This window comes from Octodon degus, unplaced genomic scaffold, assembly GCF_000260255.1.
Source record: "Octodon degus isolate 3935 unplaced genomic scaffold, OctDeg1.0 scaffold00049, whole genome shotgun sequence".
Taxonomy (NCBI): Eukaryota; Metazoa; Chordata; class Mammalia; order Rodentia; family Octodontidae; genus Octodon; species Octodon degus.
Window position 1 is genome coordinate 10,216,778 of NW_004524625.1, and position 27,953 is coordinate 10,244,730.

Genomic DNA, 27,953 nt, shown 5'->3' on the forward strand with positions numbered 1-27,953 from the left:
ACAGGATGATTAAGCACATGATAAAAATAAATTAAGCTTAGAATTATAAGTATTAAAGAAAGACAGAAGATAACAGAAAAATATAAACATTTATGTCCAGAAAACGTTCTAATTCTAGGGAATTCTCTTCCAGGTGAACAAATCATACACAGCCCGAGTCACCATGACCAGAGAGGGATTTCTCTCGGATGCACCATAGCTGCAATGCAAGAGGCCAGCTCGTGGATGGAATACCAGCCTGTCCAGGAAAAGCATCAGGTAGCTTCCACAGGCAAGGCTGTCAGAACAAAGGGAGGTTTCTGAACACAAACTTTGAAGGCCAGGAAATCTTGCAGTAAAGTTTTTGAATCTCTAAGATCTCCAGTTTAACCCAGATTAACATATCCTGTAAAACTGTCTTTCAAAATTGATATAGAAATCAAGACTTTCCCAAGCACTCAATTCTTACTGCCCAGAAAGAGGAAAGCTGGGTCATTGCTCTACCTGGCAGCAAATCTTAAGTGCGTGCAGAATGCAAGAGTTATGGGGATGAAAAGGCTCCCATCCCGATTTCATAAGGCCTGGACACTAGACAGTGTGCCCCCTAGAGGCCAGCAGGTGAAGTTGCAGTTGTGAAGTCAAAGGTACATTGGAGATCCCGGAAGTTTGGAAAACCTGGGAAAGTGGATCATGTATGGAAATCTGCAAGAAGAGAGCAAAGCCAGCTCAAGAGAGAAACAGTGGGAGCTACAGCCACTAGAAGTGCTATAAGAGTGGAACCACACAAGTCATTTGGAACTCATAATTTGCAAAAGATTGCCTCAGATGGTGCATACGGAACTACGAGACTCAATATTTGTCCTGCTGGATTTTGGACTTGCTTTGGTCCCAATTCTTTGTATTCCCCCTGACCTGATTGTAACTTTTGGAATGAAAATATTTATCTTGTGCCATTGAATGCTGGAAAAGTTTAACTTATCATTTGTATAGGGGCTTGAAGCTAAGTTTGCCGTGCATCTTGGAGAACACTTGGGACTAGGACTTTTCAGCAATGCTTAACCTATTAGGACTTTGATAGCTCTCGCAGATGGACTAAATACCTTTTCCATTAAGGGATGTGCATGAAAATGCCAAGAGCAGAATGTTATAGTTGTAATATAATATAATGTTGATGGAATTAATACTGGTTCCAAAGGATTGTTACTACTGTTATTATTGTTGTTTAAAAATTACTGTTTTTATTATTGTTGTCGTTATTGTTGTTTAACAATCCTTTGGAATCAGTATGAGTTTTATTAACATTATATTGTATTACAAACATTCTGCCCCTGGCATCCCAAAATCCCATGTATATCCCTTTTTGCAAAGACAAGTGTAAGCATGTCTTTGTATCTAGAAATTGGTTTAAAGAACTATGTCTGGTTGCCAAGTTGAGAAGGGGTTGATTGTTCTGGTTGATATATCATGTCAACTTGAGAAGTTTAGAAGTTTACCTTAGTAGGGGGCTAGGGCACTCACTCTTGTAAACATCCTCATCTTGTGGAACAGGAGGGCATGGAGATGATGTGAGCAGTACATCTACCCTGGGGGAGAGAGATGGCCTGCTTACAATATAAGGGAGGAAAAGAGGCTTATTCTCCCCTTTTGCTCTTGTTTTTGTTGTCTTTTCCCACCTTCAGCTGTTGCCCCTACCCATGCCACCCTGCCTTAGCACCAGTTGATTATAGACTGATACTTCCACAGACTTTGAGCTAAATAAACTTTTCTTTCATTAAAAAAAAGAAATAAAGACTTTCCATGACAAAGAGGACTTTAGAAAGTTCATGACCACCAAAACCAGTAGTGCAGAAAATATTCAATTTAATCCTGCATAGCAGCAATGAGGCAAATAGTACTAAAAACTCAAAACAATGAATACATCAAGCAGGATGAATAGTTGTGGAAAAGGGAACAACAAAGGCTGTACAACAGAAAAATAATGCAATGACAGGAATAAGTCAGTAGCTTTCAATAATAACTCTCAGCCAACTCCCCAACAAAAAACATAGATCAGAAGATTGGGTTATACAACAAAACACAAATGTGTGTATCCTACGAGAGACATACCTCATTCATAAAAACACACAGGCCAGTGAAGGCGAAACTTTTAGAGTCTTCAATGGAACAAACATTCACTGTGGCATGAGTGCCAAAGGCTCTCCACCACTCACAAGGCTGTACTTCACAGGATGGAAAATGATATTTCATGCAACACGAGCCAAAACCCATGTAGCAAAGTTCTGTATAATTTCTCATTTTTTATTTTATGTTAATATTCTGTATTCTCTTTGGTTTTTTTTGTATTTTCTTTAAAAATAAAATAAAATTTAAAAAAACCCTCAGTACCTAAGTAGGAATAGCTATTCTACTTTTACAGAAAGTGGACTTCAGGCTAAAACCGATCAGAAGAGACAAAGAAGGTCCACTGCAACTGGTGAAAGGAACAATTTAAATAGGAAGAGAGAGCAATGATAAAGTTATATGCATCAAATTCGAGCACACCCAGCCTCATTAAACAAATGCTACTGTGCATGAAAGACCAGGTAAACATCAACACAACCGTGGGGGATGACGAAGTCCCATCATCTCACACGGATGGCTCAAGCAGGTAAATGACAAAGGAATCTCAGAGTAGAATCACACATTCAGCCAAGTGGGCCTAACAGACATCCACAGTGTCCCCCTCGGTAGCAACAAGATACAGTGAGAGCTTGACTCACAAATGTAGCTTGTTCCACAGTTCTGGGGAAGGCAGCTGCGGTCATGCTCCTCACCTGACGCAGACTTCGCTGACGGAAGCAGAATTTTGCCAAGTGCTGCTGACTGAGAACTCAACTGTTCACAACAGACATGCATGAATCAAGGTGCCACTTGTATATATTTTTCTCAGCAGCGCACAGAACTTTCTCCACAGTCGAACACATACTAAGCTATGAAGCATATTTAAATAAGTACAAGAGAACCAACATAATTTCATGCATACTGTAAGATCATAACTCAAGGAAACTTGGAATCAATGGCAAAAGAAATCACAGGAACTACACAAACCAAGGGAGATTATATTATGTCCTCTTGAGCAATCAGTGGGTGACAGTTAATCAAGGGAAAACTTTTAAGTTTCTAGAATCAAATGACAAAGCAGCGCAGCACACTAGAACTCATGGGGTATGATGAAAGCAGCTCTACAAGGAAGGTCTACACCTATAAAACCCATGTTAGAAAACGGCAGTGGTCCCGAGTAAATAATCTCTTCATGTAACTTAAGGCCCTAGAAAACCAAGGGCCTTCCAAATCCAAAACTTATGCAAGATAGGAAACGATAGTGATTAGAACAGAAACTAATGAAACTGAGACTAAACAACAACAACAACAATAACAAAACAGTTGATGAGATTGGCATGACAGGGCAAACAGAAGAGACAGATCTTTAGCCAAACTTGCCAAAAGAAGGAAAGAAATATCCATATGTACATAATTAGAAGGGAAAAAGCTGAAACTGCAGTGAACACTGCCAGAATGTGGAAATGGCTTCCAAGCCTGTATTCTAGTAAACTGGAGAACCTACAAGAAACGGATGGATTCCTATATGCACATGAATTGCCAAAGCTGAACCAAAGAGATATAAAAACGCTGTGCACTCAGGCAATGAAATTGGGGTAGTAATAAACACCTGATCAAGTAAGGGGAGCCCAGAACACAATGGATTCCCTGCTGAATTTTTCCAGATCCTCAGGAAAGAATTAATGGTAATACTTCCGAAACTCTTGCACCAACTGGAAAAGGAAGGGTCACTGCCAGACTTGCTGCCTGAGGAGATTGGGAGAGGAGAGGCAGGAGAGTCTACCGGGCGGAGAAGAAAGAGCACAAGGCACAGCCCGAGCGCGGGTGCCCTCCACTGCTAGCCCCAGCTCTGGCAGCAGGCTGCTGGCACCAATGTGCTGCCCTGGTTGGTCAGGGTAACACCTGAGAGAGCTTTGTCTGACTATTCTAGCGGAGTGACAGGTAAGGCCATCTGGGTGGCTGATATCCTCTTTTGTCCAAGCTCTCCCAGCCACATGGGCATGAAAACATCCTTTCCGTATATGAAGGTTAACGAGTGTCATTGTCAGCTTGGCTGGACCGAGCCTCCTGGAGACGTTATTGGATTGTGCGGGCCCTGACCTCACCCACTCGTGAACCTGCAGCTGAAATCCGAGCTGAATGGGCTGTCAGGAGGGGGCCTAGCTGGAGAATTGGGTCATGGGATTCTTTCTCATCCCTGTCCCTTCTGCTCTGGCCTTCCTCCATGTTCTGCTTCCAAACAGCCACGAACTGAGCATCTTTCTACCTTGCAGCAAATTCACTAACCATGTAGGAGGACTCTAAAAACTCCAATCAAAATTAAACCTTTTCTTTCACGATGTGTGTTGGGTATTTTGTCCCAGCATTGGGGAAGCTGACTGATACACCACAGTAATTTTCCTAATGGGAACAACTTGCTAATCGGCACATTCTGATATTGTAAGCAATTATGTGTACTGTCTTCCATTGTACATTAAAAACAGCCTTAGCATATGAATTTTGTCACTCCTCAATAGAGTGACAAAAACTGAGTTACAGATCACATAGAGCTAAGTCCCAGATTCAGAACCATGAGACCCTAATAACAGTTTCAACTTCTGACGTCAGGTGTGAAGGGCCAGTTGGTCTTTCTAGTCCTTTAAAAAAAATCATTTCTTTGTAAGTGCGAGTGTGTTCATGTGAGCAGCATTATTAAGGAAAGGATACGGTGGCAGAAAATCCAAGACCCTGTCCAGCGCAGTGGGGACACGTGCCCTGCTGGTGTCGTGCGAGGAGCTAACGCAGCGAAGGTCTGTGCTGGGAGCCACTGCAGAAAGCTTCAACGGTGCTGGCTGATGAGGCTCCAGGCCTTACATCTTAGTAAGACCATATAGCACAACTCATAATCTATATTCAAATGATGAGTTTGGTCAATTAGTTAAGAAATGTCAAACAGATAAAGGACGGCTTGCTGTTGTCTCACCCGAGGTCCAAATAGCACTCAAGTAGCTGATATTATGGGGGAGGCTTTTGGTGCTAGATTTTATATAAGCAGCATAGGGCAGGCTGACTTTAGCTAAATAGTCACACACATATTTAGTCTACATTAAATATTTTGTGGTTGGTACTTCTTGAGATAGAGGAACTATTGGATGAGCATAATAAGGTATAAATGCAACATTGGCACTGAAGCTAGAGAGATTTATATTTGACAGGATTTTTTTTTTTGGCTCTGAATGCCTTCAGGGCAGGTTTGGCTGGCTTGAGTTGTGGAGATTGAAGCACAGCAACCTGAGCCTGACTGCTTTGTTGAAGCAGCCACTTAAAGAACTGAGCTAAGGTGCAGGCCCCCAAGATTTATATTTGAATCATATTTTTTACCAGTTAAAAGGTGGGTCATATAGTTTTTTATGGTCTTATTTTTTGTCTCTGTAAATTGTGAAAAGTAGCACTATGTTATGGTGCACACCCATAACATAGTTATGGTTATGGTGCTGTAAATATGAACCAAAACTACACATTAAGTAGTAGGATTAAAGGACAAGTGCTAGAAATGTAAATGCTAACTCATTTCTTTCCCTTCTAGGAGGGAAAAGATTGCTCTGGAATACAAATGGGCACACATGAAATAACAGCCATACAAAACCACGCTGTAATCTAGTGAGTGCTGTGGACTGAACGGGATCTGTGTGCAAGGAGAAGAGGAAGCCACGGAGAAGGAAAGTCTTACCTAGAATGGAAGGGAGGGCAGAAATTGCGCAAGTGTGCAGAGAAGTGGAGCATGTGGCATTTCAGTAGACAACCTGTGCTTGGGGCCAGAACAGTCTGGAGAACAGGGAGTCCCTCTGCTACACAGAGAGTCACATCAGAGTTTGGTAAACTGAGAACACAGAGGCAGGCAGGGAGGGACTGGGTGTTGAGTGAGGGAATGCAGACTTGTGCTCAGACCATGTGGAAACCTTGCGTCTTCTGCGACCGGCTATCATTCATAGCCCTAAAGGGTTTACCTCAAGTGCGCTGTGCTATAGCTTTGCAAGTTTGCTTGCAAGGAGCTTCATTAACATTGCATCGTTTCTAGGCTACCCCTGCTGCAGAGAAGGGGCTGTTGGGGGCTGTGAAATAAAGGTGTGGGTTTAACTCCTGGGATCCAGCCTATACACTTGAATAACCGTCTTTTGACTCTCTTCTCCAGAGAGATTCCTGGAATTAGTTACCCATTGGAGAACTGCACGTTACATATTACTTATTATTGATCAAATTAAACAGACAAATGAGGTGGCTCTTTTTCCATGGACATAATTCACTATAGGTAAGTTTCAAGTAGTTTAACTTTGAAATAGTTGGGTTATTTATTTTTATGTTAAATATGATACTCTAATAGCAATATTTCATCTTAATTTGCCTTTGCCTATTTTGATCAAAAAAGATAAGCAATAAAGTAGCTAAATCTTGCTGTCCCATGCTCACACTTCTTATAATCATACTTTGTAATCATCATTTTATCTGTGAAGCAAAAGAAAACATTAGCCCTCTGCTCTTCTTTCATTCATATTTTGGCTGAGACTGTCCCCACTGAGTTCTAGGCCACTATGCTACCCATAACAACAGGAATTGGCTTCTGCTTCCTTCTCTATTTTGAACATTTTCAAAAGCAGTTAATTATAAAGGGAAAGACTTTTAGCAATCTAGTTAAAGAAAACTACAGCCATTGCAGTTACTGTTCCGAAGTTGTGCCACCTGTTCTCAGGCTTCCATGACTGCAGAAATATTGAAATAATGTTAGAAAATATTGTGAAGCCTTGAGTGTAAACAAAAGCGAATATTTGAAAAGAAGCTTTGACAAAAATTCACATTCTCCCTAAAGGTTTGCCCCAGAATGCACCCGCCTGCATGTGTGGATACGTGTGCGCTGCTGAGGATTGAGTTCACGGCCTTCACATTGACCTGCACTCTCTGCCAGCTTTGTGTTTTGCTTTGAGGTAGTTTTGCTAATTGCCCAGGCTGGTCTTGAACTTGTGACCTTCTGCCCCAACCTCTTGAGTCATTGAGGTTACAGACCTTTGTCCCCATGCTGAGCTTGAGGCAAGCACATCTCATGAAAGACTTAAAAAATGGCTTTGAACTGCATCTAGGTGCTACTACAAAATTCCAGTTAGGAGTTAAGTTCACACATCTTCTGCTATTAGTGCATAGGGAAATTGGTGTGGATTAACGAAACAAAAATATTTGGGCTCAAGTCCTGTGGATCCTCTCTTAAGTCTAATTTGGACACATCAAAATTATTGTAGGAAAAACTTTAACCTGAGCCTTATTTTCTAGTATTGACTGCAATGTTTAATCCTCTGTCTTTGAACATAGCCTTTCTGAACACGAGTTTCTGTATTATCTCACTTTCCACATACTACATTGTAATATAAAATATCTAAAATGATGAAGAAGGCAAGCTGGAATTGCTGTAATCCCTCCCAAGCCTGGCATTATATATACTTGCTCAATAAAAATAAAACTCTTTCCATTTCTAAACTATAATTCCATCTGACTAGTTAGTAAATAGTATTCACTTTGAGAAGAGTAGAGAGGATGGACCGGGTCTATTTTTAAGTCCCTTTACAACCTTACCTGTCCTCATCTTTTGACATTAGAGACTTTCCTCTGCGTATTTCCACACCAGAGATTTCAGTGATGATGAAAATGCTTTTAAGTCATGCATACTGAAGAGTCACCATGTTCTAGTGGCCACTGTAGTGAGTGACACAGTTCTAGAGTCTCTTGTCAAAGGGAATTTGCTTTTTTCACCTCTGTTACTTTTTAGCCTTATAATTTTAAAATATTGTATTTATTTATTTATTTATTTTTGTATTTTTGGGACAGGCTCTTGCTATGCAGCTCAGGCTGGCCTAGAGCTCACTTTATAGCCCAGGCTGGTTAGGATCTTCCAACCATCCTCCTGCCTCAGCCTCCAGAGTGCAGGGATTATGGGTATGCACCACCACACCAGGCTCATTCGTAGCCTTTTTACAGGACTTGTTTTCCTGCTTGTTGTTCATAAATGGTGTCCCCAACACTAGTGTTCTGGTCTGCCTTTTCCTGTTACCCTTCCCTGAGGCTCTTTTTGGAGAAGTCCTTTCTGCTATCCTTGGGGGGGGGCAATCCATCTGAACTGATCTCTGCTTCCTTGTTTTCTATAACAGCCAGACGTGCATCTCCTTCATCCGTTCCTTATAATGAAATTGCATTGCTTATTGTTTCTTCCTTGCCCCTCTCCCCCTGGAATATAATTTCAAAAGGAGCGCCAACTCCATTCCCCCTAGCATGTAGCGTGCTGCCTGGCAGATTTCAGGGCCTCACTATTTCTTGAATGAATTAGTAAGTGACTGTCACATGTGCTTCACTATTGAAGGCTCACTAGTCTGTAGGTCTAGCTCGGATCAGTATGCTTCACTCCAAAATGATAGCGCTGCACAGTGAAATTACTATCTTTTCTTAGAACCTCTTTTTACCACTTTATTTCTTATCCTGGTGAAGGATTCCTGCCCAATCCTGCCAACCAGAGTCTTCTGCATTTTCCTTCTCCCTTACTCTGCGAGAACCTCCAGTGATTGAAAAATGTAGCCCGTCGTGCATGGGAAGGCCTCTCTCGCCCTGCGTCTCTGCTCTTAGCTCAGCGCCACCACAGCTCACCCCTGGAGCTCTGCCAGGGTCCCTGCCAGTGACCTTCCTGACAGCTCCTCAGCCCTGTGCTCCCCTCCCCAGGTTGTTGTCACAGAAATTTTCTTAGAAAATTCCCAGAGCCGCTTCACTTCACTTCCTCACACCTCCCCTTCCTTCCACGCTCTCTGAGGGATCAAAGTCTTCTCGAATTCTCCCTGCCACCTACTCCCCGCTTAGTCTCTGGTAGCCAACATTCTGCTCTCTGTTTCTATGAGTTTGACCATTTATCTATTTATTTATTTATTTATTTATTTATTTATTTATTTTGTGCAGGGTCTCACTATGCAGCTCTGATGTGTAGTGGTCCCCCTGCTTTCAGCCTCCCTAGTGCTGGGATTATAGGCCTGAGCCACCACGCCTGGACTCCATCGCCGGCTCAGCGCACCTGGGGGCAGGGCTGGCGTGGCATGTGGTGCCAAGGATCGAACCCTGGCCTCTGAGCTTGCCTAAGGGATTAGTTTGCTGAACTATCTCGCCAGTCCTGAGTTTGACCTTTAAAAATTCCTCCTAGAAGTGAGGTTATATGGTATTTGTCTTTCTGTTGTGTTTGAGTTATTCCACTTAACATAGAAACTTTTACAGATAGACAAGAGGACTAACTTCTGATCTTTTACTACATAGAAAGATGACTTTCTGGGTCTTGGATGAGGCATTGAGCCTAGAATCTTTGCACAGTTAGATAAGCTACATTTCCAGGCCTTTAAATTTTATTATTTTTTGCAACAAGTTTTCACTCAATTGTGAATTTGCTTAGGCTGGGCTTGAACTTGTGATTGTCTCTTTTCCTTAACCTACTAGAGTGCTGGAACAACAGGCATGCATTTAGCTGGTCTATTTATAATGAAAACTTGTTGCAGGGTTAAACAGAAACAAGTTTAAATATTCTCACCACAAAAAATTGATAAATAGTTAAGCTGATGGATCTGGTAACTATTCAGTTTTGACCATTTCCCAGTGAAGACTTGCATCCAGATATCATTAGGTACTCAGCAAATACATTATAATCATTACTCATTGATTAAAAATAAAATAAAACTAAAATAAGGTTGATTTGCCTTGCCTGTGCTTTCAAGGTAAATCCCCCTCTGGTTTTGTGCTTGGTGCCAAAAATATATCTATAGGGGTTGGGGAGATGGCTCAGTGGAATAAGCAGTTCCCTGGCAAGTGCAAGGGTCTGAGTTCAATTCCTGATTCAAAAAAAAAAATCTATAAACATAACTTAGTTCCTGAATTCTTGGGGCCTTTATTATATGGGGTTCGGGGGTCAATAAAAATAACAAATTATAACAACATGCATTTACATGCATCACAACATTTGATATGTATTTTATAACATAGGAGTGTACTGATTTCATATTTTGGGATGGGGAGGAGGAGGTTAAGGAACAGTATGTGGGACAGAAATAAGAGAATAAATGGAGTTAGGAAAGAAGCAAACACCTCTCATGACTGCCACATAAGGTCCCAGTGGGAAGGAGGTGAGAGGTGAGCCAAAGACCAGATAAGGAAGATGCTCCTGGATAAAAAGAGACTCACTTCCGAGGTCAGCAGAGTATTTGCATTTCCTTTCTTTATCCATTTAACAAAGATGTACGCAGCACTTACCAGGCCAGATGCTGCCAGGGCCTTGGGAATAGAAATCTTCAGCAGATCTCTCGGACCCCATTTAGTAGTATGTGCATTTAGTGTTATGTGTTAAAATGGATAATTGCCCCCAAATATATTGAAGGCCTGATGCCCAGTAGTTAGGATATGACTACTCTTGTGGAGTATGAAGAAAGAATGATGAGGTCACACGGAGTGGAGTGGACCTCTCACCCAGTCTGGCTGGTCTCCTTATAAGAAGAACACAATATAAGGACAGCCATACACTAGAAGAATGCCACATGCCACTCCACCCATAGACTGCAGTGATGCAGCCGAATACTCAAAATCGACAGCAAACTATCTAAAGCTTGGAAGAGGACAAGGATGGATTGCACAACGGGTTTCAGAGGGACCAGGACCTTCTGACACCTTTATCTTGGGCTCTAGCTTCCAGAACTGTGAGACAATGCATTTCTGTTGGCTTCAGCCAGCAAACTGGTGGCAGTTGTGGTGGTAGCCCATGAAGCTACCATACCCTGCTAGTGTCTACTTGAGCTATGGCAGATTGACACGAGCATCGCTATTTTAGAGAGGGAAAGGGAGTCACTTAGGCTAATCCAACCCAAATGACCTGCAACCTTAGAAAATGGACTTGAAGTAAAAGGATATTAATACAGGTGTATCTTGGCAGCTGTCACCAGATGCCTGGGCAATGGGCTTAGTATTTTTTATTTTCTGTATTTAGGACAGGGTCTATAGGTTCTATAGGGTCTCACTATGTAGATTGGACTCAGCAATTCTCCCATTTTCAGCCTCCCAAGTACTGGAATTACAGGCACGTGCCACCACGCCCAGTCTCACTGTCCCCCCGGGGGCGGGGACAGCATGGCACTCTGGGGATCGAACCGCAGACACTGCACTCTGCCTAAGCACGTGCTTTAGTCCACTGAGCTATCAGGCCCCTCCTTATGTGCTTAGTATGTTAATGGCATGGCTCCCCACAAAACAAGCTTGTAGAATTTCAGGGGCTACTGCATACTTAGAACATCTATGTAAGAATTGCTACAGAAGAAAAATGATAGAGCACTGAATGAATGTAACATTAATTACTAATGCCACTTAGTTATAAAGGCAATACACAAAGACGTAGAGATACATCACTAACCTTTAGGTGCTGTTAAACTTTTACCTTCTTCTTTTCCAGTAAAAACTGTCCTCCTTCCTGGGGATGCTCTGAGTGACATTGGTTTACCCAAATGTCCCTGAAGCTTGCTCCTGATCAAGTGCTATTTTTTTCTGCCAATTCCAGAGAAATCTCTACCCAACAATTAGTTGAGCCCATAAGGATTTTATGATTTTCTTTTTAGTCTCATTAGGAAAAGGAAGGAGAGATCACTGCTGCCTATTTAGGCTCTTCCAAAAGAAAAACTGCATTTCTCTTACTGACCTTTTGCCCAGACACTGATCTTTAGGACTAAACCGTGATTTCAACTGTCCCTGGGCATAGCATTACTAAAGTTATCTATTAACTGCTTCTCCTTGGTGAAATCTGAAAGCCAGTGATGGACACTGGCACGAACACCTAGTGGCTTTAGAAAAATTATGAACCTTTTCTCTTGAACAAATACTTATAGTCTCCTATGTGGATACACGAAATTACTCCAAACTCTGATTACATCAAAAGTCCTTGGTCTTCTCTGGATTACCTTTCTGGCTTCCTCTTGCCCTTCATGAATATCTAAACACTATTTGTTTGCCTTAACACTAGCTTTCCCAGGCCTCCTCTGTAGTAGATTCTCTCTCTCTCTCTCTCTCTCTCTCTCTCTCTCTCTCTCTCTCTCTCTCCTTTTGAACATTGTTAGTTGAGATTTCACTGTATTTTAGGAAGTCTCCATTTACACTAGGATTACCACAAGGAAAGAAAGTTTTTCCTTTCAGTTGACAATATAGAGAAATCTAAGAAAAATAAATTGACAATTATAAGCCAGGATACTAAGGTTGTGATCATGAAAATGATAATGATTTATTTGTATGTTTGGATTTTCATGTGAAGTTCTTGACGACCGAGGGTCTTATTCACTTTGTGTGTTAATGTCTTTGAAATATATAGAGTACTTAGTACCAAACATTTATTATAAAAATTCTCAGTAAATTAAGAATACAGAACCATCCTCAACTTGATAAAAAGTATCTATAAATTCATACACATAAAATCATGCTCAGTGCTGAAAATCTTATAGGTCACTAAAGTCAAGACAAAGGAAGGAGGTCACTTTTCATCTTACATGGAAGTTCTTGGTTTATATAATTAAACAAGAAAAGAAATCAAAAGTATGCAGATTGGAAAGGAAGAAATAAAATTATCTTTGTTCATGCATGACATAATTGTCTAAGTAAAATAATCTAAAAGAATCAGCAGAACAAAATTAACCAAAAATCTATTGGAATTGATCTACAACAGAAATGCAGGCTACAAGGTTAATATAAAAAGCCAGTTTCTTATACAGCAGCAATGAATAAGTAGAAACTGAAATTGAAAAACATAGCATCATTTACATTAGCACATCTCTAAAGGAACACTCAGGTATACATCTAACAATATATGCATAAGAAATGTCTAGGAAAACTACTAAAGTCTGATGAAAAATCAAAGGAGAGCTCAGTGGTAGAGGGCTTGCTGAGTATGTGTGAGAACCTGGCTTCAAGTCACATACCCACAGAGCCCAGAGCAAACTGCAATGAGATACGGATTGACTCTGGCATGAATATATATATATATATATATATATATATATATATATATATATGTCACAAATGTTGGCAAGAAGAATCCTTTTGCACTGTTGATGGGAATGCAAAATAAACCATTATGGAAAACAAGATGCAGGCTTTGGCAGCCCCACCAGAGGATGTATATTTCAAAGACATGAAAGCAGTATATCCAAGAGACATTTGCACTTCCAAGCTTATTGCAGCGCTGTCCACAATAGTCAAAAAGTGGACAACCTGAGTGTCTACCAACCAATGAATGGAAAAAGAAAAAAAATAAAACTATGTTACATGTTCACAATAGAAATGAGCCATAAAGGGCAAAACTCCTCCTATGGGGAACAACCTAGATGGAACCAGAGAGGATTCTGTTAAGATAAATGAAGCACAGAAATAAAAGAGCCACATAACTTCGCTCATCTGTGAATTTGTTTTTAAGGGTCTTGCTTTGCAGTTCAGGCTAGCTGCGAGCTTGCTGGGTAGCCCTGGCTGGTCTCCAACTTGCAGTGATCCTCCTGCCTCAGCCTCCTGAATGCTGGGATTACAGGTGTGCACCACTATGCGTGCTCATCTGTGGACTCTTAAAAGATTCATCTACCAGAAGCTGAGTGTAGGATGTTTGTTGCCACAGGCTGGGGACACAGCTGGGAAAGGAGTGCAGGAAGCCTCAGCGCAGACACTACGTCTCAGCTAGATAGAAACAAGGAGCTCACTGTGATAGCACACAGTAGGGCAACGGTGGGAAAAGGAATACACTATGCACTTCGAGAATTAGAAGAAAGGATTGAAAAAATTTTCAACATAAGTGAAAGATGAATAATACACACCTATACATGCACAATTGCATATATATATCAAACTTGACATGGTGCACCATTCATAGGTATATTTATGTATCATTTAAAAAATAAACTAAAAAAATAAAAGAATACAAACAAAAGTGAGCCAAGACTTTCATGGGCTTCTCACCAAAAAAAGTACTCAGAGCACACAGAAGGCTTACGTACTGTGTAACCTAGGAAACGTAAACTAAAGCGAAAATGTGATGTCACTATATAGCTGTTGGAATGCCCAGCCTTGAGATCCCTGGAAACATCAAATCTGTCAAAGAAGAGTGACAACCGTACTTTCATCCACTGACAGTGTAAGATGGCGCAGTTACTTTGGAAGAAGGTGTGGTGCTTTCTTTCACAACCAAACACACTCATCATTTGATATAACAACTGTGCTCCAAGAAATTTGAAAACTTATGCGCACACAAAATCCAGTGTAGCCAGGGAGATGGCTCAGTAGAATAAGTAGAATAAGCGCTTCCATGGCAAAATCCAGTGGAGAGATGGTTATAGGAGCTTCACTTAGAATTGCCCGACTTTGGTGATCACTAAAATTTGCTGCAGTAGATAAAAGTACGGTACAAGCAAAAAATAAAATGTTAGTACTAAAACAAAATAAGGCATCAAGCCATGAAAAAATTTAAGAGAAACTTAAATTCAAGTAAAAAAAAAAAAAGCAATGTGTTGGCTTCCAAGATTCCACTATGTGACATTTAGGAGAAGCGAAGCTGGAGACGATGAAAAAGATCAGTGGTTTCCAGGTGCAGGGAGAGGGAGGGATGAATCCACAGAAAAAAGATTTTTAGAGCAGTTAAACCACAGTTATTTCTTTGCATATTTGGGTTCCATGAACCACCAAAGATACCAAAATCCGTGTGTGCTCTAAATTCCTATATGAAAGGGTACAGTGTTTGTATTTAACCTGCACAAATTATCCCATATACTTTAAATAGTCTTTCAATTACTTGTGATACATAATACAAAATAAATACTATATAAGCTGTTGCTATACTGTACTGTCAGAAGGAATAAACGAAAATGAAGAAAAATGATCTACGCATCTTTAGGACAATTCTTAAGATACTTTCAACCTGGAGTTTGTTAAGTCTGTACATGCAGATTCTGAAGTCACGGAAGGCCAGCGGGATGCTGTGTGACCCTATCATGGCGGGTGCCTGGCGGTTCCATCTGCCAAAACCATACAATGCGCAGTACCAAAAGGGATCATGAGGGTGAGCCGTGGACGCTGGAGAAACATGGTGTGGCGGGTGTCACTGTAGGTCCATCGGTTGTAAGGAATGAACTATTTGGTGGCACTGTTGGTGACGGGGAGGCTGCATGTGTGTGAGAGAAAGATATATATAACTTTCTGCTCAATTCTTGTGTGAATCCAAAGCTACTCTGAAAAATAAACTTCACTTAAAAATGTTAACAAACACAATGTTCCTTGTCTGCTCTTGATTCCTTAATATCTTGCAAAGTATATGGCAGAAAGGACTTGCTCAATGAATGATTTTAGAATAAAAATATAAGGACAGGCCCATCTTAGTGCAAACAGGCTGATGCTAAGAACCTGTTTTGATAAAAGAAAGACTGCATTACTAGAAACCCAAACCAAAATGAGGGGTAGCTAAAGGACAAGAAAATAAGGTCTTACAGGCAGGTAGACAGAGCACCAACGATCCCTGACCTCTCTCTCTGAGTGTGAGTTCTGTCCGCACAAAGCCACTTTCAAGCTCTTCTCTGCTGGCTTACGTGGATGGGGTTCTTGCCGTCTGGCACGAAATGGCTTTTTGGGTATGTTACCAGATCAACACATAGGAGCAGGGCGCTTTTTCATCCTGTACCCTGCATCTCTCCTAAAATTACTCCAATGATCCCCTGTCCAAGCAGGAGGTGCTCCATGAAGGAGAACAAAGAAATAAACCAAAACGAAGGAACAGCTCTAATGAGCCTGTCTCCTGTTTCTAGTGTGTCTTCGCCACGCTAAATATGATCGAGAAGATCAGCTCTGCGAAGGACTCATTGTGCTGCCACACAGTTCACCTGTCCGGGCTTCCTGGGGCTCAGATCCATCACAGTAAGCCCCAACCCTTACCTCTTAGCACAGCGACTACACATTTCTTGAAGGGCCAGTGTACCTACCGTGAATCTCAGGGGACAAAAGTGGATGAAGTATGCCTAAAGAAATACAAAAGGGATGCCCAGAGGAATTTCCTCTCCCATCCTGCACCGGCAAGGACATTAGAGGAATCGAGCACCGGACGTGACTGCCGGCCATGGAAAACTTTCTCTTTGTTTCTGTTGATCTTTGACAGTTTCCCCACATGTAAACCACCTGCATATAGTAATATGTTAGCTATCTGGTAACCCTAATTCATTTATTTTTTTAATCTTAAAAAGAAAAAAGATAAAAAATGAGACCAAGTTTCAAAATAGGTCAGTAGGACAGTTATAATAATTGATACATTACAGATGATTGTCTTCATAGTAATTTATCAGAGTGCAAGATGAAGGTATGATATCTTGTCTAAACAATATTAGCACAAAACATTCTTTTCAAGTCCACCAACTCTAATTCTTCTTCTTTTTTTAATTTTGGGTTGGTTTTGGTTTTGGCTTTTGATTTTTTTTGAGGAACTGGGGATTGAACTGACACTCTCAGGTAATGCTTGTCAGGCAAGCACTTATTCTACTGAGCTATCTCTCCAGCCCCTTTCATATATGAATGTAATACAAATTTATTTTTTGGGTTAGATTTATTAAGTTTTATTAACAGCTAATGATATTCCATCCTTAGAATTTCCCAAGAAGTTAGGTATAATTGTATAATTTGAGTAAAATAAGATAAGAAAAAATAAAGAAAACTGGGGTTTGGGAAAGTTAAAATTCTTGCCCAAGTCTGATCAGCTGAAAGTGGCGGCAGTGTTCACACTCGCTACTTGTCTATAATTACAATGTGATACAAACAAAATGGGGGTGGGGTGGGGAAGGTGGCTTAGCTCTTCTTATAAAAAGTATGCATTAAAGCAGGAAAATCTGTTACTCAGGGAGCATGAATTTTCCTATTCTTCAGGCTACAGTAGAAGAAACTTTTATAAACCATCACTTAGTCAGACCTAAGAGCTACCTTTCTCTCTCTCTCTCTCTCTCTCTCTCTCTCTCTCTCTCTATATATATATATATATATATATATATATATATATATGAAATAAGAATTGAGGAAAACAATAAGCATTAAATCACATGACAGAGATTTCATGTGCTATATAGGCAGTCATGAAAGAACGTTTTGATGATTACCTACCAGCTTCCTGTAAAAGTTTCTAATGTAATGATAGTCACTGAAGCCCCCAGAGGTGTGGAAGCAGCACATACACATGCACGTATGTGAACCAATGTACATGTGTGTGTGTGTGTCTCTGGGCTTGTTTTGCTATGTGTAAAATAAGGAGATAGAAGAACTTGACATTTTATCCACAATATTATTTTTGTATCTGCTACAATTGAAGCTTTGTCACTGAGAAGCTTCTCTGGCTGAGGAAAGGTGTTTGGTGCCGATGTCTCTCTAGGTTGGTGCATGCTGACTTCTGTTTCCCTGTCTTAGCTGGCTGCCTGCTGTCTTCCACGGTACTCACTATCTCCCCGGGGTATGTAAGAGGCCATGGCCGAAGGTCATTCAGCAGGCAGTGAGTGGAAGCTCTGTCCCTTGATTCCTGGGTAAGGGCGGCAGGAGAGGGAAGAGATTTTAGCACATCAGAAAAAAGAGGGGTAGAGTAGACACAGGATGAAGATGACAGAAGGAGCTAACTCCTACTGAGCACCCAAAGTTTGTTAAGAACATTCCCAAGGCATTTACGTATTTTAAAAATACATTCTTGAAGCAATCCTAGAAAGTAGATAAGAGTCCATGCTTTATAGATTAAAGAAACAGCGGCACCGAAAGCCTCAGTCACGCTCGGTGACACAGCTTGTGCTTGCTGAAGCCAGAATTGCCCCAAAGGCTCAGATGAATCAAAAGCCCTGGCTCTTTTAGCAGTAGGCTCCGTCCCCAAGAAAATGGATGCGAGGGCAAGCGAGGGCCTCTGCAGTCCAGGGAAGGCCCTTGTAAAGGAAGCGGGCTCACATACTTTCTCACCACAGAACGATGATACTGAAATGCGATTTTTCATCAGTGTTCACAATTACACAAGGATCCTCCTTTGCAAGGCTGAGCAGGCCCTGAAGAGTACGGGTCTCTGTAGTGACCGTGAACCTTAGAGCTTTCAGTGATATAAACACCCGGACGTGACACACGTGCCTTGTCATCACCTCCTCTGCTACAGACTTACAGTTAGAAGGAAAAGTACCCATTTTAGCACAAAACTTCATTAGGTTGAAAAATGAGTGCTCTAGGCATTTTGGGATTGGTAGTTACTTGCTGAAAAATCATTGCACTACAGGTAAACCACTGGGCTAGGAGTGGCCCGCAAGTGGTTGCTTATCTTTTTGTTCTAAAATTACACAGATATAACCTCATTGAATCATTGTGATATTCAGCACTTTCTTCTACCCTCTAGGCTGTGAGCTCCTCAAGGAAAGTGGTTGAGCCAGTTTCTCCTTGACCTTCTTAAACACCTTCCCAGAATGTTTGGTACATAGTAGGTGTTACGTAAATGGTTAGATGAATGAATCGATAGGAGACTAATCCAGTAAATCAATGACTGATTGAATAGATGCATGAATGATGGCCATCCCCAGCACAGTCTACTTTGGACAGTCTGATTCTCCCTGTGAAATGAAGGTGCTTTTACCCAGTGCACCCCATCAGTCAGTAAAGTCTTCAGACTGACATTTTAAAAGCAAATTTGAGAGAAGTAACCATTTGCCATGACTAAAGATCTGCAGAGAGATTAAATAAAGGATGAAGATCCGCGCCTTCTCTCCTGGCAGGAGGGTAGTTTCTGGCCTGCAGCATGGAATATGGATGTGCTTCACCTCTGAATTCTCTCATAATCGGCCACGAGAAGGAAATAAACAAAGCATCTAATGGAATTTAGGAGCCTCGGAGGGACTCGCAATGTATGCAGAGAAAAGCACCAGATTTAGTTGGGATATAAAGACGGATGCCTCAAGACAGGTAATCTAATGAAGGCTGACAAATGATGCCCAAAGAAATTCTCTTAATTCCCTGTGTTCCCCACCCATGCTACCTGCCAGGTCATAGACAAGGTAAAAGTATAATAAAAGTAATTCTTCATAAGTGGTTAAGCCCAGGAGCAAATGCAATGCCCAGTAAATACAGGTGAGATGAAACTCACGTCATGCGATGGGTAAGGGACAGAAAGCCCCATGTCCAGGACTTTGTCTAGTGCTCGCTTGTGAATAAACAAGACAGAGAGAGGAGGGACATCTGCAATCAGACTAAATGACATGGCCGGGATATCTGTGACTTTACAGTCAGGGCAGGCTGGTCTGGGGTTAAGTCTCGCAGACTGGAAGTGAGGCATTTATGTAGCAGTCAGAGTTCATCCCTTTCTCAGACACTTGGCCTTGGGGGAAGCCACCTACCCTCTGTCACATCAGTAAACCAGATAAATGATTCTTACCAGGCTGTTTTCAAAGTTGCCATTGGGATCAAATAGTAAAATCGTCATAAGCCATCTTTGCAGATTATAAGCTTTGTGTAAACACAGGCCTAGTACCTTCAGGGTGAATAGGGAGAGAAAAGACAAAAAAAAAGAGAAGAAGGAAACAATGATTGGAGAGTAAATGAAAGAAAAAAAAAGAAAGGTTGTGGAGTAAAGGAGAAAGTATAGGGATCCTAAGGATAGAAAATAAGAATCTAGCCAGGAGAGGGGAATTTATGCAGAGAGTGCATAGGCCTAGAATAGTTAAAGTAAACTAAAAGTCAGGGTCTAAGTAAATCAGCAGGACAGGCAGACTACCAGGGCCTACTAAAGTGCAAAGGACAAAAGACAGATCCTTAGCAAACGAGAGACGTTGGAGGTAGCAAAATGCAAGTGAGGCAGCCTGCTTGCCTGACATCAAAGGCCTATGTGCAGCCAGGAATATTCCTGTTTCCTGCTTGTACACTGGTATCAAAAACAATAGAAACCCAATAGACCTAAGCATCTGCAGTGTCCCCCTTAGTGACCACCCCTGTCCAATAAATGGAGGCTTTCTCTTTTATTCTTTCTAATAAACACACATTAGGCCATTCTCCACCACTTGTTTGCTATTTTGTATGCTTCAGTCTTTGTTGGCCCAAAGCAAAAACCCAAGATCCAGTTATAAGGGCCTCCAAGGAAAAGCATTGGTAGAGAGGGAGGGTAGGCAGCAGCAATGCCAAAGAAGACAAAGTTCCGGCTCACAGACAGATCCACAACCAAATGCATCAAACAACAATCAATGTGACAGCAGAACAGATCCGCGATGGGGCTTAGAACATTCTAATTCTGGAGAGACACACAGTTCTGCTAAGCAAATGAAAGCTATTTCTGGAGAAGAAAGGGCGTCAACCATGAGTCAGCTTCTTTATTATAAACTTTGAAGTGGGAAATGCTACCGAATTCTTGCTGTTCTTGACTGCTCAGGAAGATGCTAAGACAGATTTGCAATCATTGCTCAAGCAGCAATTAATGAAGCCTTCCTTTCACCTACTTTCATGCCTCGTGCACCAGTCCTATGAGAGCCTTCTTTGACCTCCCTGCCCTGGTCAGGTCCTGTTTTCACAGAGCTTAGCAGTCTTGGGTTGACAGTGGTTTGTGTGAACATTTGATTAATGTCTCCTTCTCCCTACCAGACTGAGGGAAGAATCAGCACTTGCTTTGTTCATCACTCTATTCCCGATTGAATTATTGATTGGCAACACCAGAAACAGACATGTCAGATAATGCAGCCTTAATACTAGGAAGAGATGATAAAAAACAGTATTCAAAGATAGATATGGTGAAAATCTATGAGGAGGTTGGTGCCAGAGCCGCAATGGGGGTTTGTGGTGATGAGACTTTCTTAAAATTGGAGCAACTAAATCTTACAATGGAATAATGGTTTCTGTATTCATTTTTGCTGTCCTCACAAACTTGGAACTGGGTAATTATTTTGTATTCCTTCTAGGTTTATTAAACCTATTAGCTAAATTTTCAGTGCCATCTCAATCGATGTCATGAATGACCACATGATTTTAAGAACTATGAGTGGAAATTTTGGTTGAGGGTGGAAATTTTCTAGTTGAGTATTTGTAGCACATAATTGTGGTTATTTTTAATTGTAAAGCAATGAAGAGGAAGACAACTCATGATTTAAAGTCCTCTTTCAACCAATTCATTGAGAAAATAAAAAGGTTTTCAAGGAAGATATTCATTATGGCTATAAGCAATCATATGGATCTTGAACTGTGCACAAGAATAAGGTATATTAAAAAATCTTGAAATTCTTCATTGGTTTCAGTGACATCCCTCCAAGACAGATTTCAAGTGCTTGCCATAGAGCAGCCTTTGTCTTGTGAGATCCTAAGCAGGTAACCCAGAAGTTTCTGGTAACTACAACAGCATTATGACATTTCCAGTATCATCCTCATCCTGAGAGGTAAAACAAGTCCACAGTGTCAAGGTCTTATTCCTCATTACTTCTGTTTAATATACTTTAAAGTGAATAAATTTAGTTAAGTAGCTCATTCGACTTTTATTGACAGTCTTTTCTGTAACTGGACTTTAAGCAGTGACTGCAATGAGAAAAACATTCTAATACCTCAGAAATATTGAGCCACGATTTGCGTTTCAATGCTTTGACCTTGAAATCGGCCAGCTTGCAATGAAAGTTATTTATTTTGTTAATAACTAGACGCACAGGAAAAATTTGCCTATTCATTTGTTTTTGTGCCATTGTTATGGCAACAGCAGATGGTGTTAGAAATCCAGGCCCTGTTAGAGAATTAGAATCCACGTATCTATTCCCCCACTTTAAATATTTCCTAGTGTGTCTGCAGCCTCTGCATTTTTTTTTAACACTGTTAAATTTCTGACATTCCCTGGAGTTCCCTGTGAGGACACCTTTTACCCTTCCAGCCCTGCACATGTAAACAAGAAAGATTACAAGGAGCTTGTCTGGGTTAGGAAAATGGAGATAAACAGTAGCAGGCCCAGAGAAATGGGCCTCAGGAAAATGAGGTGACACTTGCTAGAGCAGAGGTAGAAACTTGGCACAGAAGGAGAAATGAAACAGAAATAGTGACGGTGAACCGGGAGACAGACGTTCCAAGGTTACCTGTCACACTAATGAAGTTACTGAGGTTTACTCTCCACAGACTCGGATGCCCCACTCCTGGGATGCAAGGGTTTTCACAGTCAGCTAGGACCCTTTCCAAATAAGCTAGCTACAGGAGTAAGAGGACCTCTCACCAGGGAGGCCTGCCTATCTTTGCTGAGCCATAAATCACAAACAAAAATAGTATCTGGGGAAAGACGTTTGGTTTCTTATGCACATTTCTAAAAGTTAAATACTAGCTAGTTGCTCATCTCTTTCATTTTATTACGTTGTCTATAAGTAAACTTTTCAAGTAGAAAGAGAGCAAAATAAAGAAGAGAGCAGCAACCATAAATAGCATTTATTTGCATCTCTGCAAAGACATACAGAACTCCTCTCTACTTACCACAACTTGCCTCTGTATTTTGGTGCAGTAACTTAAATGTGGCAAACCATGTCTCTGATTTTTAGCAACTAAAACCTACAACAATCCCTCCCTGTGAAGTATGAAAGGGCACATTTGCAATTCAGCGCATTCCTCAGCAGATCAGACTCCTTGCAGACAGCACTCAGCCCCATTTTCGGGGATCAGAGTGCAGAAGTGCATCACAAGGAGCTAAGGATCGACAGTAACCATTCTCTGCATGTGTGAGGACTCAGTAAACTGCACTCCCTGCATGTGTGAGGACTCAAGCAAACTGCACTCCCTGCATGTGTGAGGACTCAAGCAAACTGCACTCCCTGCATGTGTGAGGACTCAAGTCAACCATCCTCCAAGGCCAGCCAGCTAGAGCCCAGATTAGTCACACATCATGGGGCATTATTAGAAGTCCAGCAGAGAAATGTTGTCTCCAAATTATTAATGTTTAAGGCAACCTATTCCTATTCTGAGCCTGCTCTCAGTCCTGTCTACACCACCACACTTTTGTCTCTGAGTTTGTAAGGTTCTGCTTAGCAGATCTGCTATCTGCTGAGCTGACAGCCCCTCCACACAGTGCCAGTGCATCACGGAAGAGCTTTCTGTGGGGGACAACCCGCGAGACACTCCTCTAGGAGATATCACTCACACAGTACCGGAATCTCCCTTCTCTTCAGTTCCAGCTACCCATAGTCCACCATGGCCTGAAAATATTAAAGAAGTAACTCCAGAAATAAGCAATTGATAAACTTTAACTGCTAAAGTGACAGTCACTGTGCTTAATAAGTATGTAGTTAAGATAGAGAGCATTAATTACAGGGCTTGGAACTATCTTCCCTTTTGGGAATCCATGGGAATCTCAAGATGAATCTTCACAGATAGGGGTGACTACTGCCCAAAATGTGAGCATACCCCAGGAATTGTACAGGACTCGAGAATCCTAAAGCTAAGACTACTTTTTTTTTTTTTTTGCTTCACCCATCAGTATTCTTTCAGTAGTTATTAGTTACCTGGAAATTAACATATTTATCTTTGACACCTTCCATTTCCTTTATGACTGTGGGGTTGTCCCTTTTAAAATTCCATTAACTTCCTTTTAATAGAGTCACAGGAGCAAGAAGAGAGGAAAGTGTGGGCAGTATCTGTCAGATTGACTGCAAAGCACAGAAGCTCTCTTAAGGGGATCTCATTCTGCTGTCATTTCAGATGATTCAGATTCAATCTCAGGGCAGCAGCGACTCTGAGGGAGAGGGCTCAGTTAAGTAGTTTTGTTATCTCCATGGGTCCAATTAATTGGAAATTGGCAATATCTCCATCTACTCTGCGTCAGGTAAATAGAAACTTAGCTGAAAGTTGTGTCAATACCTGGCCTTTTAAACTACATTCATTGTTATAAAAATCCTAGGTAGTTGATTAGCGTAAAAGAAAAAAGGTTGAAGAGTTTTGAAAGAATAGAATTTTCATTCTGAACTCATTGCCCACAGTAAACAGCTTAACACCTCAATGAGAAAGCTGATAAGGACTCACTAGTCTTTGTCAAATAAACAATAATTTTCCAACTATGTGTTCAGTGACAATAATTATGTGCGATATTATGTTTCTACTGGTCGGCTGGGCCTACAGAACTGTAATGCCATGGCCTATGTAGACAATTATTGAGAATTTTTTTCTCCTAAATACTTCATCAATGAGACATTACTTTAATTTCAAATATTTTATTTTTAGAAGTGTTTTGCATAAACATATCTAAATCTAAATCTGGTTTCACTCTAGAACACTTGGAGTAAGTGCATACTCCACTAGTATTCATTAAAAATTTAGTATGCATCTGTTGCTACTACAAAGGTTGTTTAGTTCTATATTATTTTGTCTTTTAGTGACTTCATTTTATCAGAGAATTAGAATTTGGGTTATGTCTATGAAATAATGCAGTTAATTCAAGTGGAATACATACACACAAAAAAATCTAATCAGCTAATTGTTAATAAAAATTTGCTAATAGGAAGAAAAGGTTTGGAAGTAGCTTTAGAAAGTGTAGGGGATGGGTCAGGAAGGCAGGAAGAGAGTAAGGACCCTACTAGCTTCCCAGCCACCAGTAAAGCTTTACTGTGGAAATTCCCTGGGAAGTCGCACAAGAACAGGAGCGGAGGAAGAGGAGAACCGGATATGGAGAAGCACCAAGATAGCACAGCTGGCCTTGGGGCACAGTGAGAGGAAGAGCTGGCAGAGCACAAGGAAGTGGAGCATACAAAGGCCCCACCTGCAACCCAGTGCAGGGGAGCAGAGATGCGAGGGCGCAGCCTGAGTGTGGGGAAAGCTCTTATCTCGTGTGTGCTCACACCTATGCCCTGATGCACACGCACATATCCATATCTACGTATTCACCACAGGGCCACTACGTTATCCGCTGCAGAGTCCCTAGAGTGCTGCAGTGACACCCATACACGTCCTTACTAACTCTAAGTGAACCATGGGTAAGGCTCCCCTTGCCAGTCAGCTGCCCTCCACAAAGGGAAGGCCCAGCCGAGGATGAGTAAACAGGCAGAAGGAAGCTGCACATAGACCACCAGAAGACATGAGGCAGCTGGGGGTGCCTGGAAGCCACTCAAGTTAGAGCAAGTTTGGGATAGGGGCAAGAGGGTCCCTAGAAAAGAGTCCAGGGACAAAGAACCCCTGGGTCCTCCGTCGGTGTGGAGCCCCATCCTGAGTCTTACCAGAGTAGCTGTCTATCTTCCCTTGTCCTGCTTCCAGTAAAGTCGACCTTTTCGAACTTTGCATCTTTATTTCTGATGCCGAGTTTTGCAATTCCAGGGAGCTGTGTGCCCCAGTAGAGGAGTGGTACATGTCCCCGCGATGACAAGAGAAAGGCCACTAACTGGCACTGTTAGAGGAAGTCTGTGTATTTATGACCAAAATGTGGATCAGCCCCTACAGTGAGATCTATGCCTGCACTCTCCCCTCTACTATAACTACCTGAGGCACAGAGGATCCACACAGACTTCCAGACCAAGCCAGACAGGAGCACATCAGTCTTGTGAAGTGGCTTCCAAGGTTCAAGTCCACTCTAGCTCATTTTTTAATGCTAGGAAATTTTTTGTCAAGTGTCACTAGGACTAGATGTGCTTTATGAATCATTCATCCAGTGTTATGCTCAATGACGTCTTTTCATACTATGTTACAAGGAGCACTTCTGTATCGTAGAGCCACACCAGCTTTCAATAGGAGGTAGTGCTACTTTTTAGTTAAGTGCCATAGGAAAATGACAACCTTTCTGAGGTCAAGTTTTCAAAAAATATATAACTGTCTCCAACATTTTGGAAATAAAATCAGATAACACAGATGAATAGTTGGAGAGAAAGAAAGGAGAGAGAGAGAGAGAGAGAGAGAGAGAGAGAGAGAGAGAGAGAGAGAGAGAGAGAAGCCTGGCACCTTATAAACTACTCAAGTGCTAGGGTACATTTCCTTTCCTCTTGAAAGATTATCTATGAGCTTGTGCTGTTGGTCAAATATACACAATTGTTTCTCTTAGCTTCAGAGTTGTGTTTGGGCCTGGAGGTGTAGCTCAAACAATGTTCAGAGTTCTGTCTTCTCTGAAGCTACCTTGACCTGTTCCTCCTGCCCTTTTGGTGCCTGCTGTCTATCAAAAGACCCTCCTGGAACCTCCTCAATCCTTTGTGTATACTTATATGGTGTGATGCTTACTTTGTATACAAGTACGTGTTTTTATTTCTATTATTCACACTAGACAATGGGCTCTCTGAAGGGAAAGAGGAGATCTTATTGACTTGTTCAATCTATTAACTAGTACAGTGCATGACATGTAACAAATGCGTGCTTTCTGAGAGGGGAGTGTGGGAAGGACAGAAGGAGAGAAAGAGAGAAAAGAAAGAGAAGAAGGAGAAACAAGAAAGAAGAAGGGAAGGGAGAGGAGAAGGGGAGAAAGAACAGGCAGGCAGTGAGATGAGGTGGAGAGACGAAGAACACTGCCTAATGCTCCAAGCCAGCTCAGTTGAGTCTAAGTGGAGGCTACTATTATCTCACCCTTCCAGAGAGATGGCGCGCTGGAGAGTCACCGAAGGCTGCCGGGTTGCAGTGCTGTGCTGGGAGTGACTGTAAGAAAAAAAAGAAAACATAGAAAATTTAAGTAAAATATCTTTGCAAAAAATGAATGTCTTCATACATTTTTCCTACTGCCAAGAAAAGCATCAATCTTGAAAAAATGCAGCAGTGATTAAATCTTTGGTGATAAATAGAATTATGCATATAAACATAGTCCTCCACCAGACAAAGAGTTAATGTTTTCTTTAATTTGCCTTCAACATGTGTTATTGCAAAGTAAACTTTAAAGGAGGGGTAGAAATGAAAATAAACAAACATACACTTTAAAACATGTTTTAAAAAGTTAACTCTCCCAGAGAGAGCTAGTACAGCATGAAGCACACACATTTTATTATGACAAATGTCCTTTTGTAGCTGAAGAATATTTTTCGCAACAAAATTTTATACAGAGCATAATTTATAAATTGGTGTAAGATTTAATTACTACATATTTACATATTTGTTCAAATATGTAACACTTCTTGTAATTTTTTTTTTAATCGAAACTCAGCACCTTGCGCCTGCCAGGCAAGCACTTATTCTACTGAGCTATCTCCCTGGCCCTTCAATGTAAAATTAGTCAGTAACATTTCAGCTATTTGGAGAACATTAAACCTTGAAATATCTAACTTGCACCTGTTCCATGTTATGCCTAAGATGTTTGATACTCAGACAGATAGTGAGGTTAAGCTCAACAGCCTAGGTTGTAGGGTAATAACAATAAGCTTCTCTTCTGGAGGGTTAACAATCTAAGTTTGCAGACCAAAAATTAGAGAAAAAGATGGGCTGCAAGGAGAATCAACATTCGCCCTAGCCTTCCAAGGTCAATTAAGACTCAGGACATAGGAGAACCTGTACTGCAACATCATGTAACTCAGTTGTGTCCCAAATTTTCTGATCAAGGAGATTATGATGCCACAGAGGAAAGTGATCGATGATGTAGAGTGTGCCTAAGGAGAGTCACATGGAGAGAAAACTCTCAGGCTTTCACAGAGAGCAAATTGGTCAAGCAGTGGCCGTGACTCATCCACATGGCTGACACTGAAAAAGGATCTCCAGACTGCGGTACAGGGTTTCAGGATAAATCCTGAGGGGATTTGACTGACTTTATCAGATACAAAGGTTACATTTCTTGTTATATAGGTCTTGCTTTATCTTGGTCTTAATCATCCAGCAGAAAAGTATAAAAACGAGGTATATAAAGTAAAGCCATATTAATATGCTGAGCTGTGAAAGGTTTAAGTAAACAACTT

The 27,953-nt window shown here is 41.2% G+C and overlaps 1 protein-coding gene across 1 annotated transcript in view; it reads right to left on the reverse strand.

Moving 5' to 3' along the window:
- The window catches only part of Dlg2 (discs large MAGUK scaffold protein 2), a 1,516,571-nt gene that overhangs the window by 403,980 nt on the left and 1,084,638 nt on the right, over positions 1 to 27,953 (reverse strand). Inside the window, exon 11 of the mRNA XM_004632548.2 lies at positions 26,644 to 26,712. Within this exon, the coding sequence (XP_004632605.1) occupies positions 26,644 to 26,712 (69 nt within the window). The remainder of the gene's footprint in view (positions 1 to 26,643; positions 26,713 to 27,953) is intronic.